We start from the raw sequence: 13273 nt of genomic DNA, 5'->3' as shown, positions 1-13273 counted from the left end.
TGAATTATTGTAAGAGTTTTTCCACTACTACCAAAAGTAAGTGTGATGAGAGGCACTTCCAAAACTCAAAACCCCTATTTATCTTCAATGAAGGCTCTTTTATTATTAAATAATGTCTTAGTTTAAATTTAAATAAGAATTTTATTTTAATGTATTGCCAATGTAAAGCAGTTTTCTATATGTATCTAATTTAGGGGTGTTTATGGATCGAATTGGTTTAGATATGGGATAAAATGAGAACCAAACCAATTAAATTATAATTGGTTCAGATTGGTTTGGTTCGGATAATTGATTACCCGATGAAATAAAAATTCAAAAAAAATTGAAAAATGAGAAAAATTTTTAAAAAAATCATGTAAATATGGTAAACAAGTAATATCAACTTACAAGTTAATAATATTCTAACAATAACAAAATATCCATAATCCACAATTGGATCATCGGGTTTACGGGCTGGTTTGAGTTCTGCTCCTCTAAAATCAATATCCAGACCAATTATGATCGGGTATCATCGGGTCGGGTCTAATTATACCTGATTATCTATTGGTTCCAGAACATATTTAATCGGTTCGGTTCGGATTCAGACGTATAATCGGATTATCTGAACTCGTGAACGCCTCTAATCCAATTACGTAATGCCATATCACTAAAAATAAATATTTTTTACATTAATTCCGTAATTGATAATCTAAAAAAATAGATATAATTAGATAACTAATAAAATATTTTAGGAAATATTTTACCATGTAAGTACATAAAAGCTAAACTCCTTACATAAACCCTAATGATTTTTGCATGGTAATAACATAATGTTGAAGGTGGACCCTTAGGCCAAGTGAGAAATAATTCTAATAATGTTTTTATTCATCAAAATTCAAACATGAAAACCATGATCATGTGTTTGCTGAACAAAGCACATGCTATGCATCTCTCTTTCTCCCTATATAGGGACAATGAATATTCTGAACTATGGCCTATATCATGTAACATCAATGTATTCAGCCAGCCAATTGCATCACAAGAAAGTTAAAGGGAAAATAAAAGAACAAAACAAACAATAACAAATAACAAATCCTTATCCCATTAGGTAAAGACGACTACATCAATAAAAAAACGACATTCCGCTCTATCATGTATCATATCTACAGTGATACTGTTTAGCCATATATCATCTTTGACCATTTAGTGTATAATCTTCCTAAAACCTTTTGCCGATAAAATAAAACAAATGTCTTAAAAAATCCCTTAAATCAATGTCTTATTTCCAATTATTTTTACTTATTATTCTCAATTCTCAAGACAATGTTTATTGTTTCAAATAGTTTGATACTAAGAATTGTATGACATATGCTTAGTAAACAATATCCTTGTAACAATGTCTAATTTCCTGTGATAAAGGTTTCAATCATTGTGACCCATCTACACTTTGTACATATATAATTGCCTCAAATCAATATCTAGTTTACGGTTGATTTTTTAGTTATGTAGTATTGAGAAAACAAAGAACAATAAAAGAATAAACATGGTCTATAATGTTTTAATATCCAGAATATCAATCAGTACAAGATGACATGAGAATGAACACTGTTCACAAACAAGTCAATGGTAACAAAGAACAAAGGTAAGACCCTTGATTCTATATCATAAATGTTGACCTTTTTAATCCACCTTTGTCTAAAACACTGAGCTGTGTAGAACACTTGCAGGGACTAGTTTGTAATTTTGCCTCGATCCAATTTGAAAACCAATCAATGGCCCCTCGCAACAACATTGAGCGACCGAGGAGCGCGTCTCTGTCTTAAATGTGCTCCAGAAGCATGCAAGTATTTCATAGAAACCGGTTGCATATCAGGGTTCTAGTTATGGATCAACTACTTGTGGCTATGGCTTCCTTGGAAGAGTTTCTTAGATGGGGAAGCCATGACTGGTTTGGTATCTGTGTTGATTGCTATGTTTCCCATTCCTGCCTCCATGGCCTCCCTTTCATCTTTGTCCTTTTTCTTTTGGTCAGAAATGCCAGCGATGGCTCCAGGCAGGCTGTGATCAGAAGAGACGACGGATGGCTCCAAAAGCCGTGGACCGGCATTGATCCACGGATGTTGAAGGCACTGCCCAGCAGTTGGCCGTTTCTCGGGAACAAAATCTAGAATCGGAACCAGAAACTCAGTAATGTCATTTGCATCTCGCTCGCTAAAGTCATACTTCTCCATGAGAACCTTGTTCAAGGGCCAGAACCGTAATCGCCTGATATGCCTTAGATCCCCATATCTATTAAAGAAATCGCGAGAATAACGGCCTCCTAATGCAATCTGAGAATTATGATGCACATACATGTTAGCCTTAGTCATGAATGTCATGAAAATGATTGATTGAGAAGTACACAGAAAAGTATTACTACCTTCCGCGGCATCATTCCAAGAAGTTCCATCATTAATGCCAAGTGGTCCTGAGACAAATTATAGAACAACATTCAGAAATTAGAACCGAAAAATGAATGGCAACAATTGATCACTCCCACCAAATAAAGCTATAAATCTGGCATTGAATTTGATAAGCACATCTCTATTGTTCTTTTTGAAAGACCAATATCCAATCAATTAAAACCACACACCAACCAAACCATTTGGTGAAAGCAGCAATGTATGCCTCAATTAACTAATATGCATGAAGTTTACGAAAGGGCGATAGTCGGTAGGCTAAAACCTCAAGATAGCATCCTATAAAACAGCGTGGTGACTAGTTAATAATCATAACTCAAGTGGCAGCAAAGGTTTACTCTATTGGAATTTTTTAAGTTTGAGACTTGATATTAGAGGAGGTGGCTATTATCATAAACCATATCTTCCAAAGTTTAAACTCTTCGGTAGCGAGCTAGAGGCACATGAACGGATTTATACCGTAACACACACTCCTCACTTTGAGGCTTTGAGCTTGAAGCATGGACATCTATAAGAACAGAGGCAAAAAGGATTGAAATATGGATCATTTGATTATAGAAACTTTGATGCCACATCATGAACCATCTCTCTCACTGGGTACTAACATATAAATAGTTTTGTATCGTAAAAGTTGAATAAAGGACTGTGGTTCCCCATCAGACATGGACTAGGCTAAGCATTATTCTCCATATGCCAGCATGGAGGAATAAAATCCTAAGTTATCGTGTGAAATCTCCCAAAACCTATAGTGATTCTATTTTCTTTCTCATCCAGCACTGTGCTACTTGGATCCAAAATAACAGCATATTTACATTTACCCATGCACATCGCCTCTTCACGCCATACAAGAATGTACCAGTAGAAAAATAAAAAATGTATATAATGAATAAGACACTAGATACTCCACAAAAAGTTATTAAAAAAAAAAAGAGTTGGAATCATGAAGTGAACACCAACAAATGTTTTACTCATTCAGCTCCATATCCTACACCAAAAGAGATCTACATCCAAAAAGAACTAGCATTCCTTCCCAACCAGAGCCATCAAAGCTATGCAAAAACCAACGCCTGTCACTACAGTATCTTCTTTACTTTAGACTAATTGGTTTGCTTGTTGGGATTTGATGACCTTAAAGACTTTGGACTTGGAAAAATACATATGTAATCCTTTCAACCAATAAAGAAGTTTTGAAAATAAAGCAACCATGAAATTTATTTACTAAAACAAGCTACTCATTTCATGCTGAACTAGCTAATACAGATAGTAGGTATCTTCCTCATTCTAAGTGGCTGAATTGAATTTTGACTAACAATCAATGACAGACTTCATAGATATATAATACTACAACTCTTCTATCATAGTTTTAGAAAATTCAAGCACCTAAAGCTTGTTCCAAAATTCATATGCATATTATTCACACACTTGACTTTTAAAATGTTATCATTTGTAAGTTCATTCAAATTTTAAGTTTCAATATAAGGACCTGAAAACCTAGAAATTCTCATCATATAAGTTAGAATAATCGCACGTTCTAATCACACGTTGTAAACATAATATACACACCTCATCCCGATCGAAGTTGTCACCACTGTGAGGATCAAATAGAACATCTCCCGTGGCAAGCTCAAAACAAATGCAAGCAAAGGACCAAAGATCTGCAGAAGTAGAATACTTCGACCCAAGGATCACCTCTGGGCACCGATATTGTCTTGTCTGGATATCATTTGTAAACTGTTTATATGTCCAGCAAGCATTACCAAAGTCAACTAACTTGCACTTCAGATCAGCTGATGCCAGCAGCTTTTGTCTCATTGAACGGCTTCCCCTTTTACCACTCTGTTCTTTTGACTTTGTTCCATCAGCATCTGATAACCGATGGGTGCCTGTAGAACTGGAAGCTTGTTCTTTTGCAGAACTTGCATTTGGAGACGATTCTATGGCACCAGAGGTTTCAGGATTACCATCAACTCCTTCTGAAGCTTCCTTCTCCACACATCCATGTGCTGCCTGCTTAGCTTTTCTTTTAATTTTTTTCTTATGATTCTTGAGCAAATCCCCATTTGATGTTTTCAGGTCTTTTGCACCTCCAGACTCTAGCACTGTCTTATCTTTACTATTTGGAAGAATGAGAGGAGTGCCAGACTTTCTAGGATCTTTGGACGGATCTATCATTGATAAGAGAAGGATGTTTTCGGGTTTCAAGTCAGTATGTATAATAGAAAGCTGCTTATGTAAGTAATCCAATCCAACCAAAATATGAAAGCATATCTCTTTAACCCTACTAATAGGCATCCCGCGGTAATCAGAATACTTTATAAGAGTTAATAGATTATCGCCAAGGTATTCAAAGACCATGCAGACATGCTGTCCATTCGGACCAGAATGCTTGAAATGGTCCAAAAGCTTCACCACACATTTCTTATCCTCCGGGTCACCCTCCGCAATCTGTTGCAAAATTGTTATCTCATCCATTGCCGCCTCAGTGTAATGCTGAGCACTCTTTTGAACCTTCAGAGCTACATAGTTCTGCATATCTCCATCAGAACATGAAAAATTATATTCACACACCGATCATGTAAAAAAAAGGGTAAAAAAAAAAAGTCAAGCTAAAGAATTGTAAAGATGCCAAATAATTGTTTGCTTACTAGATTACAGATTTTCATAGCATATTTAGTTTTCCATTTGAAAATATTTGAATTTTCACTTATACAATGGTTTTAGAGCTCCAAATAAAAATCCACACTCATTCTAACTGCACAAGCATATAGCTGAACTCAAAGAAGCCTGGTAGTAATAAAATTGCAGTTTTTCTCCAATACTATTGAATCCTCACAAAGGGTCAGGCACTCAGGCCTAAACAATGATTTGGGGCAAAAGATAAAACTTGTGTTTAGATTAACTAACTCAAAAACTTCTATAGGTTCAAAACCATATTAAAACCAAAGCTTTAGCTTCCTAAGCGAGCAAAAAATTAAAACAGAAAAAGGGAAAATCTTTTAATCACAAATCACTAAGCAAACAAGCTTCAAATCATCTTCAAAAATATCTTATTTCACAACTATAAACTTCAGGCTCAAAACCACATTTTAATCAAAAGCTTAAGGCAGCTAAAAAAATCTCAAACACGCTTCAAAAACATTGTAATTAAAGACTTCAACTTCCTAGGGCAGATTAAAAAACCAATTATTCACTAATCCTAAACCAAGCACACTTCAAATCATCACCACAGCTCTAAACTTTTTTTAAGCTTAACAAACACATTATAATCAAAATCTTAAGCTCCTAAGGCAGCTAAAAAAACACGAATTCACTAATCCCTAACCATACACACTTCAAATATTCACCAAAAAGTGCTTATCTTCCCAACTATAAAATCATTCCAATGTAAGAAATTCTACAGAGCCCACAAAAAAGCTTCGATTTTGAAAGAGAGTGAGTGATTACAGAGTTTTGGGTGTCCCAAGCGAGCCAGACAGTGGAGAAGTGGCCCCAACCAAGCTTGCTCTGAACGACGTAGCGGCCATTCTTGAAGGTGTCGCCGATTCTGACGGCGTGGTAGCCGCCGCGCCGGTAGTCCTCCGTTCCCTCATCCTCCGACGTAAAATCGCTGCTATCGGTGGTTCTCTCTTCTTCCGGCTGATTATCCCCCATTTTCCCCGATCGATGAAGAAAGAGGAAAAATCAACGATAAGAATAAGAAAAAAAATATGTGTGTATGTGAAATGAAGAAAGAGATGAACAAAAATGGGGGGTTTTTGAATTGAAAGGGGTTAGTTGGCTTATGGAAAGTGAGATCTCGGAGAGTGATGAGTGATTATGGAACCAGCAAACGGGCTCGTTCCATTGGTGTTTCCGAGGTGGGGGTGTTCTTTGTGAATTGGAAGAGAAACAAAAAATAAAAACAAAAAAATAAGAAAAAAAGTTAATAATATTTAAAAATTTTAATTTTAATACACTGATTAAAATAAATTTATATGTATATTTTTTATGAATTTTTTTTATTTTTGTTTGACTTAGTTTATATGATTTTTTATTTATTTTATTGTATTTCTTTTATTCATATGACAAATATTGTTGATTTTTTTATTTTTTGTAGTGCTATAATTTTTTAGGTATTTATTAATTGTTATGATTTTTTTATTATATTTTGTTCATATGAATTCTTTTTTTTCTATCTTTTACTACATTGTATTTATGTTGTGTATGAAATTTTTTATTTATTTTATTCATATGAATTTTATTTAGTTTTTATTGTATTTTTTTTGTTCATATGATATATGTTGTTGGTTTTATTATTTTTTTATCTGTATGATTTTTTTTCTATTCTTTGATGTACTCTATCTTTGTTTTATATTTTTTTTTATTTTGACTTTGTAAAATTTGTAATTGTAATTATTATATACTACGTTTATTATCAAAATTTTGTATAATATAAATTATAATTCTATAAAAAAGGACAAAATAAATAAAAAATTAATTATAAGTAACAATAAAGCCATAAATAATAAAAATTTATAGTCCAAAATAATACTAAATTAAAGAGTACTAATAGTACTAGAAAAATTATAAAATATTTTCTTTTTGTTTGACATTATAAAATTTATAGTATTCTCTTTCATATTTTTTTTATTGTATTTATTTATTTATATAATAAATATTTTTTTATATTATTTTTGTTAGGTTCTGTTTTTGCATGTATATAAAAAAAATAATTTAAATTGATGTCTCTTTTAGTAATTTTTCATCTAAGAGTGATTTTAAGTAGTATAATCCAAACAACATTTATTTTGCTATAATCAATTTTGATATAAATATTACCAAACATAAATCATGTTAACCCAAACTTACTTTTCATCAAAATCAATTTTGTAAAATCAATTTTATACAAACTCACTTTTGCAAACTGAAATCCAAACACACACTAAGTACCTCTTTGTTTTAAAGTTTAAAACCATCATTCACTACTCTGTCAATTTTTTTAAATTTGTTTCAGAACTATAAAACATTACAATAATAATTTATATTATAAAATTTTTAAAAACTTTTCATAAAATTTTTTCCATAACTCATAAGAATTAGTAAAAAAAAAAAAAACTCAATAGTTACTTTTATTTTTATATTACAATAAATGTATTTATTTGTTTTAAAATTTAGTTAAAATTTTCCCTAAAAGTTATCCATTAAAAAAGATGTTAAAAAAAATACAAATTAATGTTAAATTATTTAAAAATATAAATATTTTTTTCGGTTAAAATATTACAGGAGAACATATGACATATGAAAATAATTTAAATAAGTGACTAATATTTTAGTAATCTAAATACATTACTAATATTTTAATTTTTTTAACAATAAGAGTCTACTTTAAGTCAATCGCATCATTGACTTTAAGTCGTGCCTCTTTTTTAAAAAATTATTCAAAACATAATATTTTAATAAGTGTCAAATTTTATCGTGGTTTTTGTTAAAAATAATTAAGATATTGTTTATTTTTTTTAGTCAATACATATTACACGTATTTTTTAATAAAATAATAATAAAAATTTTTTTATAAACATAATCAAATAAAAGAATTTAACAAATAGAGATCTTCCACCCGTGGATACTACGGGTCTTCTGCTAGTACATATATAACTGAAGCATAATTCCAATTTTTCATTACAAAAATAACCAACGAGCCTATAACTTCTACTTTGGGCTAGAAACTAATATTACGGCCCAGATAACCAAGGAAGTAATTGAGCTTGGCCCAGTAAAATTACATGGGCCGAGATAAACCCCGGTGGCATTTCCGTGATATTTGAAGGAATGAAGGCTATTTATTGAAATTTTGGTGTATATATATAGTCATAACTGAACATTTGGGTTCTAGGGTTTCTGCGCGTCACAAAGGAGATCGAGGAACACGCGAAGCAGCTGCAGCAGCAACCATGGTGCTCAAGTACGATTTTTTCATTCTTTTACGAAATAAGGATCTCTGATTCTGTTTGAAAATTTTTATACTTACTTTCATGTTTTTTATTTTTGGAAATGTTGCTTTTTTTTTAAAAAAAAATGGTCTTAATTGGTTTTGATTGATTGATGGCTATTCTTTTGTGGTTTTATTTTAAGCTGTAGCCGGGAATAATCAGTTCTGGTATGCTTCATTAAGATTTTGCACTTAGAACTTTGATATTGTGAAATAAATTAGGAAAAATGTCAAGGTTATAAATTATTTGCTGTTTGATTCTGTTTTTTGTAGCTGGGAATATTCAATTTTGGCATGCTTCATTAAGATTTTGTTCTTAGAAATAAATTAGAAAAAAAATGTGAAAATATCTTTGCTGTTTGATTCTGTTTTTTCAATAAGGCACTAAAAATAACATAAGTGGTTTATGTCATGTGTGTTTGAAAATGATTAATAAGTGGTTTCTAACATAAGATTTTAATTATTATTATTATTCCCGTTTTGAGTAATGATTAAGAGTTTCATTTGAAAATCTTGTTGAATGTTGATTATGAATTATATACTAAAAGACATAAGATGAAGCTGCTCACAAAAGAAAGGGTCCATTATTGAAGAAGTGTAAGGCATTGTTGTTGTGGTGTTATGAATTGAATGAGTTCTGTTCACTGAGTTTTGATCTTTGGTGCATTCCAGGACCGAACTTTGCCGTTTCAGCGGCCAGAAGATCTACCCTGGCAAAGGCATCAGATTCGTCCGCGGTGATTCACAGGTTTGTTTGTTTTAAATTTCACTGTGAAGGTGCTTTTTGCTATGATTTATTGGCTATGGGTTATTAATCTGAAGCTGTTTGTTTCTGGAATAACTAGGTCTTTCTGTTTGCCAATTCCAAATGCAAGAGGTACTTCCACAACAGATTGAAGCCGTCGAAGCTTACATGGACAGCCATGTATAGGAAGCAACATAAGAAGGTGAATACTTGATCGAAACTATGTGTGCGAGACATTAAACAATATGTTAATGCTTTTTCTTGAGCTAGTCATTGGGGTTCTTAACCGTACTCAATTGCTTGATACTGATTAATGTGGGTGAAGTTAGAATGCCATTCCATTTAATTTCATTGCATCCATACTGATATGTATCATTTTACACTATCTATAGGACATTGCACAAGAAGCCGTGAAGAAGAAGCGCCGTGCCACCAAGAGGCCTTACTCCAGGTCCATTGTTGGTGCCACTTTGGAAGTTATCCAGAAAAGGAGGACTGAGAAGCCGGAGGTTCGAGATGCTGCTAGAGAAGCTGCTCTTCGGTGAGTTTTTTCCCTTTTGTATTCCATGTTTATGTATATTCGCTGATAATTATCCGACATCGTTTGCTATGCTACCCTTAGTTATCTAACCATATGAGGTCATTATGCTTACAGTGAAATCAAAGAGAGGATCAAGAAAACAAAGGATGAGAAGAAGGCAAAGAAGGCAGAAACTACGGCAAAGTCCCAAAAGTCCCAAGGCAAAGCTAATGTTTCCAAGGGTGCTCAACCAAAAGGCCCTAAGCTCGGCGGTGGTGGCGGCAAGCGCTGAGGCCCCAGTTTTGGTGTTCCCTTTTTGGCTTAGCTTTTACAATAGAGTTGTTTCCAAACTTTTGTACTGCTTTCATTCACATCATTGATCTTTTATTTTGCTGTTTTAAAACTTGTGTTTTGGAGCTTAGAATGTGCTGATTTTCCAATGGAGGCAATTTTTTCAAGTTTTCCAAAAATTTTCTTCCATAATTCATTCAGTTCTTGTATTTTGTTTCTTCTCTTAATGTTGCAAAGAGTGTATCCTTTGGTTGAACTTCCCAAGCCTACCCCAAAGTTTAACTTAAAATGTTCCTAAAATCCAAGCTGAACTTTACATCAAATTGGTATAACATGTTGTCTTCTACTATAATAGGGACATCCTTCTTTGTGAGTAAATGTTTTTTCTAGTTTCTAATCATTTGTACAAAGCGTTCATCCATATTTCGAAACTTTTAATCGGGATTTCTTAAAATAATAGCTAGAAGTTTTAATTTTGTTTCTGAATTACCATGAATATAGCTTTTTTAGTGTTCCTCAAGTTCTAAACGAAAAATTCTTTGGTTACAACAACAAAATAAGCAAAGAAATAAACCTAGCCATTGGGAAATACATTAAAGAATGACAACTCAATATTTTGACAATTACCAAATCATTTTTTTTTAACCCAAACTGGGCTGTGGCTACCGGAATTTCAATAAATTTGCTGCAAATATTAGTTTGACCCCAAATTAACAATCACCAAAAATTATTGGTTGGGCTTGGGTGTTGATACACCACTTTTGTTTTCTTTTTTTTTTTTTTTTCTCTTTATAAGAAATGTATAGTTAGTAGGACATCTATCTTTAGTGTAACTATTTGAAGTGAGATCTTCACCCAGTCACAAAAAATTTTTCTTTTGAAAACTCAAATCTTCAGTCCTCACATTAGAAAATTCTTCAATATTATTTTTTGGTAGATACTTCTTTACGTGAGAATAACATTGTAAAATATTAGATTATTCAATCAAATATATTTAGTCAAACATATCAATTCATCTAATAATTGACAGGTGAAGATATCATCATTGAAATATCCACTTTATTTTTTTGGTGTCTCTTCAATATTATAATTACTTTTACATTTAATATTATCATTCAATTATATATTATAAAATATATGACTAAAAGTTAACAAATTATTTAAAAAAAAAGGACTAAAATTGATTTAGATGTTTCTCTAGATTTTTGAATTTGTTGGGTTGCAGTCACTTGTCACACTCATAATTGGTCCCATTGAAGATTAGCCCATGTTTATTAGTTATAGAACAAAGTCTCCATGTGTTGCCAACATCAAAAAGTGACTGAATTAAACAAAAGAAATTACTACTAAAGAAATGAATTAACTGATCCCCAAAACTGAAAGATTCAACCTTTCTAGTTTCTAGTTTCAAAGAAGAAAAGTATATTTACTCAAGTTAGGGATAAGTTTAAAATTGGAAGCAACAATAACTACTCTCTGAAAAATTTGTACCTTTGTGGGCATTGCCACTGGGCATGAATAGAGAGAGATGTATCTTCAACAATCACCTTTCTTTTATTTATTTATTTATTTATTTATTTATTTTTGAATATATTTGGGAAATGAAATTATTATCTCTCCATTCTTACACGCAAACTAATTGTCCTTTGGCAATTCATATTCATAAACCCAAATAATAATGCATGAAGAACCAAATTTGAATAAGAAAAAGAATCCAATAATAGCCATCTCTATATTTTAGGGTTTGGCTAGGGTTAAATTTTGCTTCTAGGAAAGGAAAAAAAAAATGATTGATAGATAAAGGATTTTTTTTTTTCAGATATAATATATTTATAAACAATTATAAATATACTTAATATACCATCTTAAGTATATAGAGGATAATTGAACAACTAACAACCATTAATATGATAATAACTTTATGTTTTTCACATTTCTCTCCATTTCTTTGTTCTTAATCATATATAGAGGTAATATTAAATTAAAAGAAATTATTTGTTTAAATGTTTTCAACAGATAATTTTCATCCATAAATTAAAAAAATTCAACAAATTAGCAGGTTATTTAATTTCCAACTGAAAAAAAATAAAAGGAAAAAAAAAGCTCAGAAAGGATTATTATTACATAAATTTAGTAGGTAACAACCAAAACACTTCATGCAATTATATATATAAAAGTGACTAATTAAGTTAAATAAACATAATAACTATATTATACTCATAATAATAATAATAATGTTATAATTAAGGTACCAACAAGAAGATCCTAATGATGTGAATATCCTATGAAAAACTGGATTAATTTCCCTGATCATCTAATAATTAATGTACCTAGCTAACTAATTAAGCTGAAACATATTAGTGATAATACTAATTAATTAATTAATTAAGGGTAATAAGGAACAGCAGGCCAATAGGGAAGAACTGTTGGTGGAACTGTAGTGTTATAGTCTTCAACAGTGAAAGAGCAATTTCCATTATTATTATGATTATGAACAATGGAAGCAGTAGCTCTTGAAATTGATGATGATTTGTTGGTGTTGGAGCAGCGTAAGGCCTCAGAAGTGCTTTCTACAGTAGTCTCATCACCACCACCACCTCCACCAGAGATTTCAGTGTAATTTGATATCTGAGTAGTTCTACAACCTTGATGATCTCTCAGTATTCCCTTCAATTTCATTACCTGATCATCATTCAACCACAATAATGAATGTTTGTTCTCTTCAAATTTCAACAAACCAATAATAATGTTAGAATTTATCTAACTATATACATATATAATTACATTGAACATTTATTTAGAATTTTTTTTAGCACCAATTATGATGGATATGCATGTGATACTACAATTTAATTATCTTTTATCTGGTGATTAATTAATTATCCTTATTATTGTAAGGTGAAAACTCAGGTGCGGTCGACTTTACGTGAAGTTGATAACTGAGAATCGTTAGATGATTTGACTGATTGGACTAAATTTTCATCTAATGACTCTCAGCTATCAACTTCACGTGAAGTCGACTGCACTTGAGTATGGACATATATGGTATTGTTGATGAATGTAATAAGTGTGACATAAATAAAATCATGATTAAAATGAGGATAAATTACACTACTATGTTGTTCATAGTAAATACTAATATATATGTATGGTGCAATGATGATGAAGAATAATGAAACCTCTTCTTGAAGCTTTTGTTTCTCCTTGGAAATGAGATCAAACTCTTGTTTGAGAGAATCATACAAATGCTCAAGTTGCTTAGCCTTCCACCTTGCACGTCTATTTTGGAACCACACAGCAATTTGGCGAGG

General features: G+C 31.7%; 3 protein-coding genes across 4 annotated transcripts in view; 1 reads left to right on the top strand and 2 right to left on the bottom strand.

Moving 5' to 3' along the window:
* Positions 1510-6327, bottom strand: LOC107626428 (serine/threonine-protein kinase spk-1). 2 transcript variants are annotated; one of them, XM_016329308.2, is made up of 4 exons: positions 5883-6327; positions 4002-4964; positions 2399-2446; positions 1510-2309 (listed from the first exon to the last, which is right to left on the bottom strand). In XM_016329308.2, the coding sequence occupies exons 1-4, from the start codon at positions 6087-6089 to the stop codon at positions 1872-1874; spliced, it is 1656 nt and encodes a 551-aa protein (XP_016184794.1). In that variant the 5' UTR covers positions 6090-6327; the 3' UTR covers positions 1510-1871. The 2 variants fall into 2 exon arrangements, with proteins under 2 accessions (XP_016184794.1, XP_020972387.1); XM_021116728.1 differs by having other exon boundaries at positions 1862-2309; positions 4002-4972; positions 5883-6016.
* LOC107626427 (60S ribosomal protein L24) lies at positions 8253-10182 on the top strand. The gene is made up of 5 exons (XM_016329307.2): positions 8253-8379; positions 9079-9154; positions 9252-9353; positions 9544-9692; positions 9807-10182. Exons 1-5 carry the CDS (start codon positions 8369-8371, stop codon positions 9961-9963), a joined length of 495 nt encoding a protein of 164 aa, XP_016184793.1. The 5' UTR covers positions 8253-8368; the 3' UTR covers positions 9964-10182.
* Positions 12206-13273, bottom strand: part of LOC107628062 (putative homeobox-leucine zipper protein ATHB-51) — a 2071-nt gene continuing 1003 nt past the window's right edge. Inside the window, 2 exon segments of the mRNA XM_021116727.1 lie at positions 12206-12644; positions 13142-13273. The exon segment at positions 13142-13273 is cut by the window's right edge and continues 79 nt beyond it. Of these exon segments, the coding sequence (XP_020972386.1) occupies positions 12348-12644; positions 13142-13273 (429 nt within the window). The 3' untranslated portion in view covers positions 12206-12347.

The sequence above is a fragment of the Arachis ipaensis genome, chromosome B02 (assembly GCF_000816755.2).
Source record: "Arachis ipaensis cultivar K30076 chromosome B02, Araip1.1, whole genome shotgun sequence".
Lineage (NCBI taxonomy): Eukaryota > Viridiplantae > Streptophyta > Magnoliopsida > Fabales > Fabaceae > Arachis > Arachis ipaensis.
The sequence above is the reverse complement of the archived record's forward strand: the minus strand, read 5'-3'. Positions and strand labels throughout refer to the sequence as shown.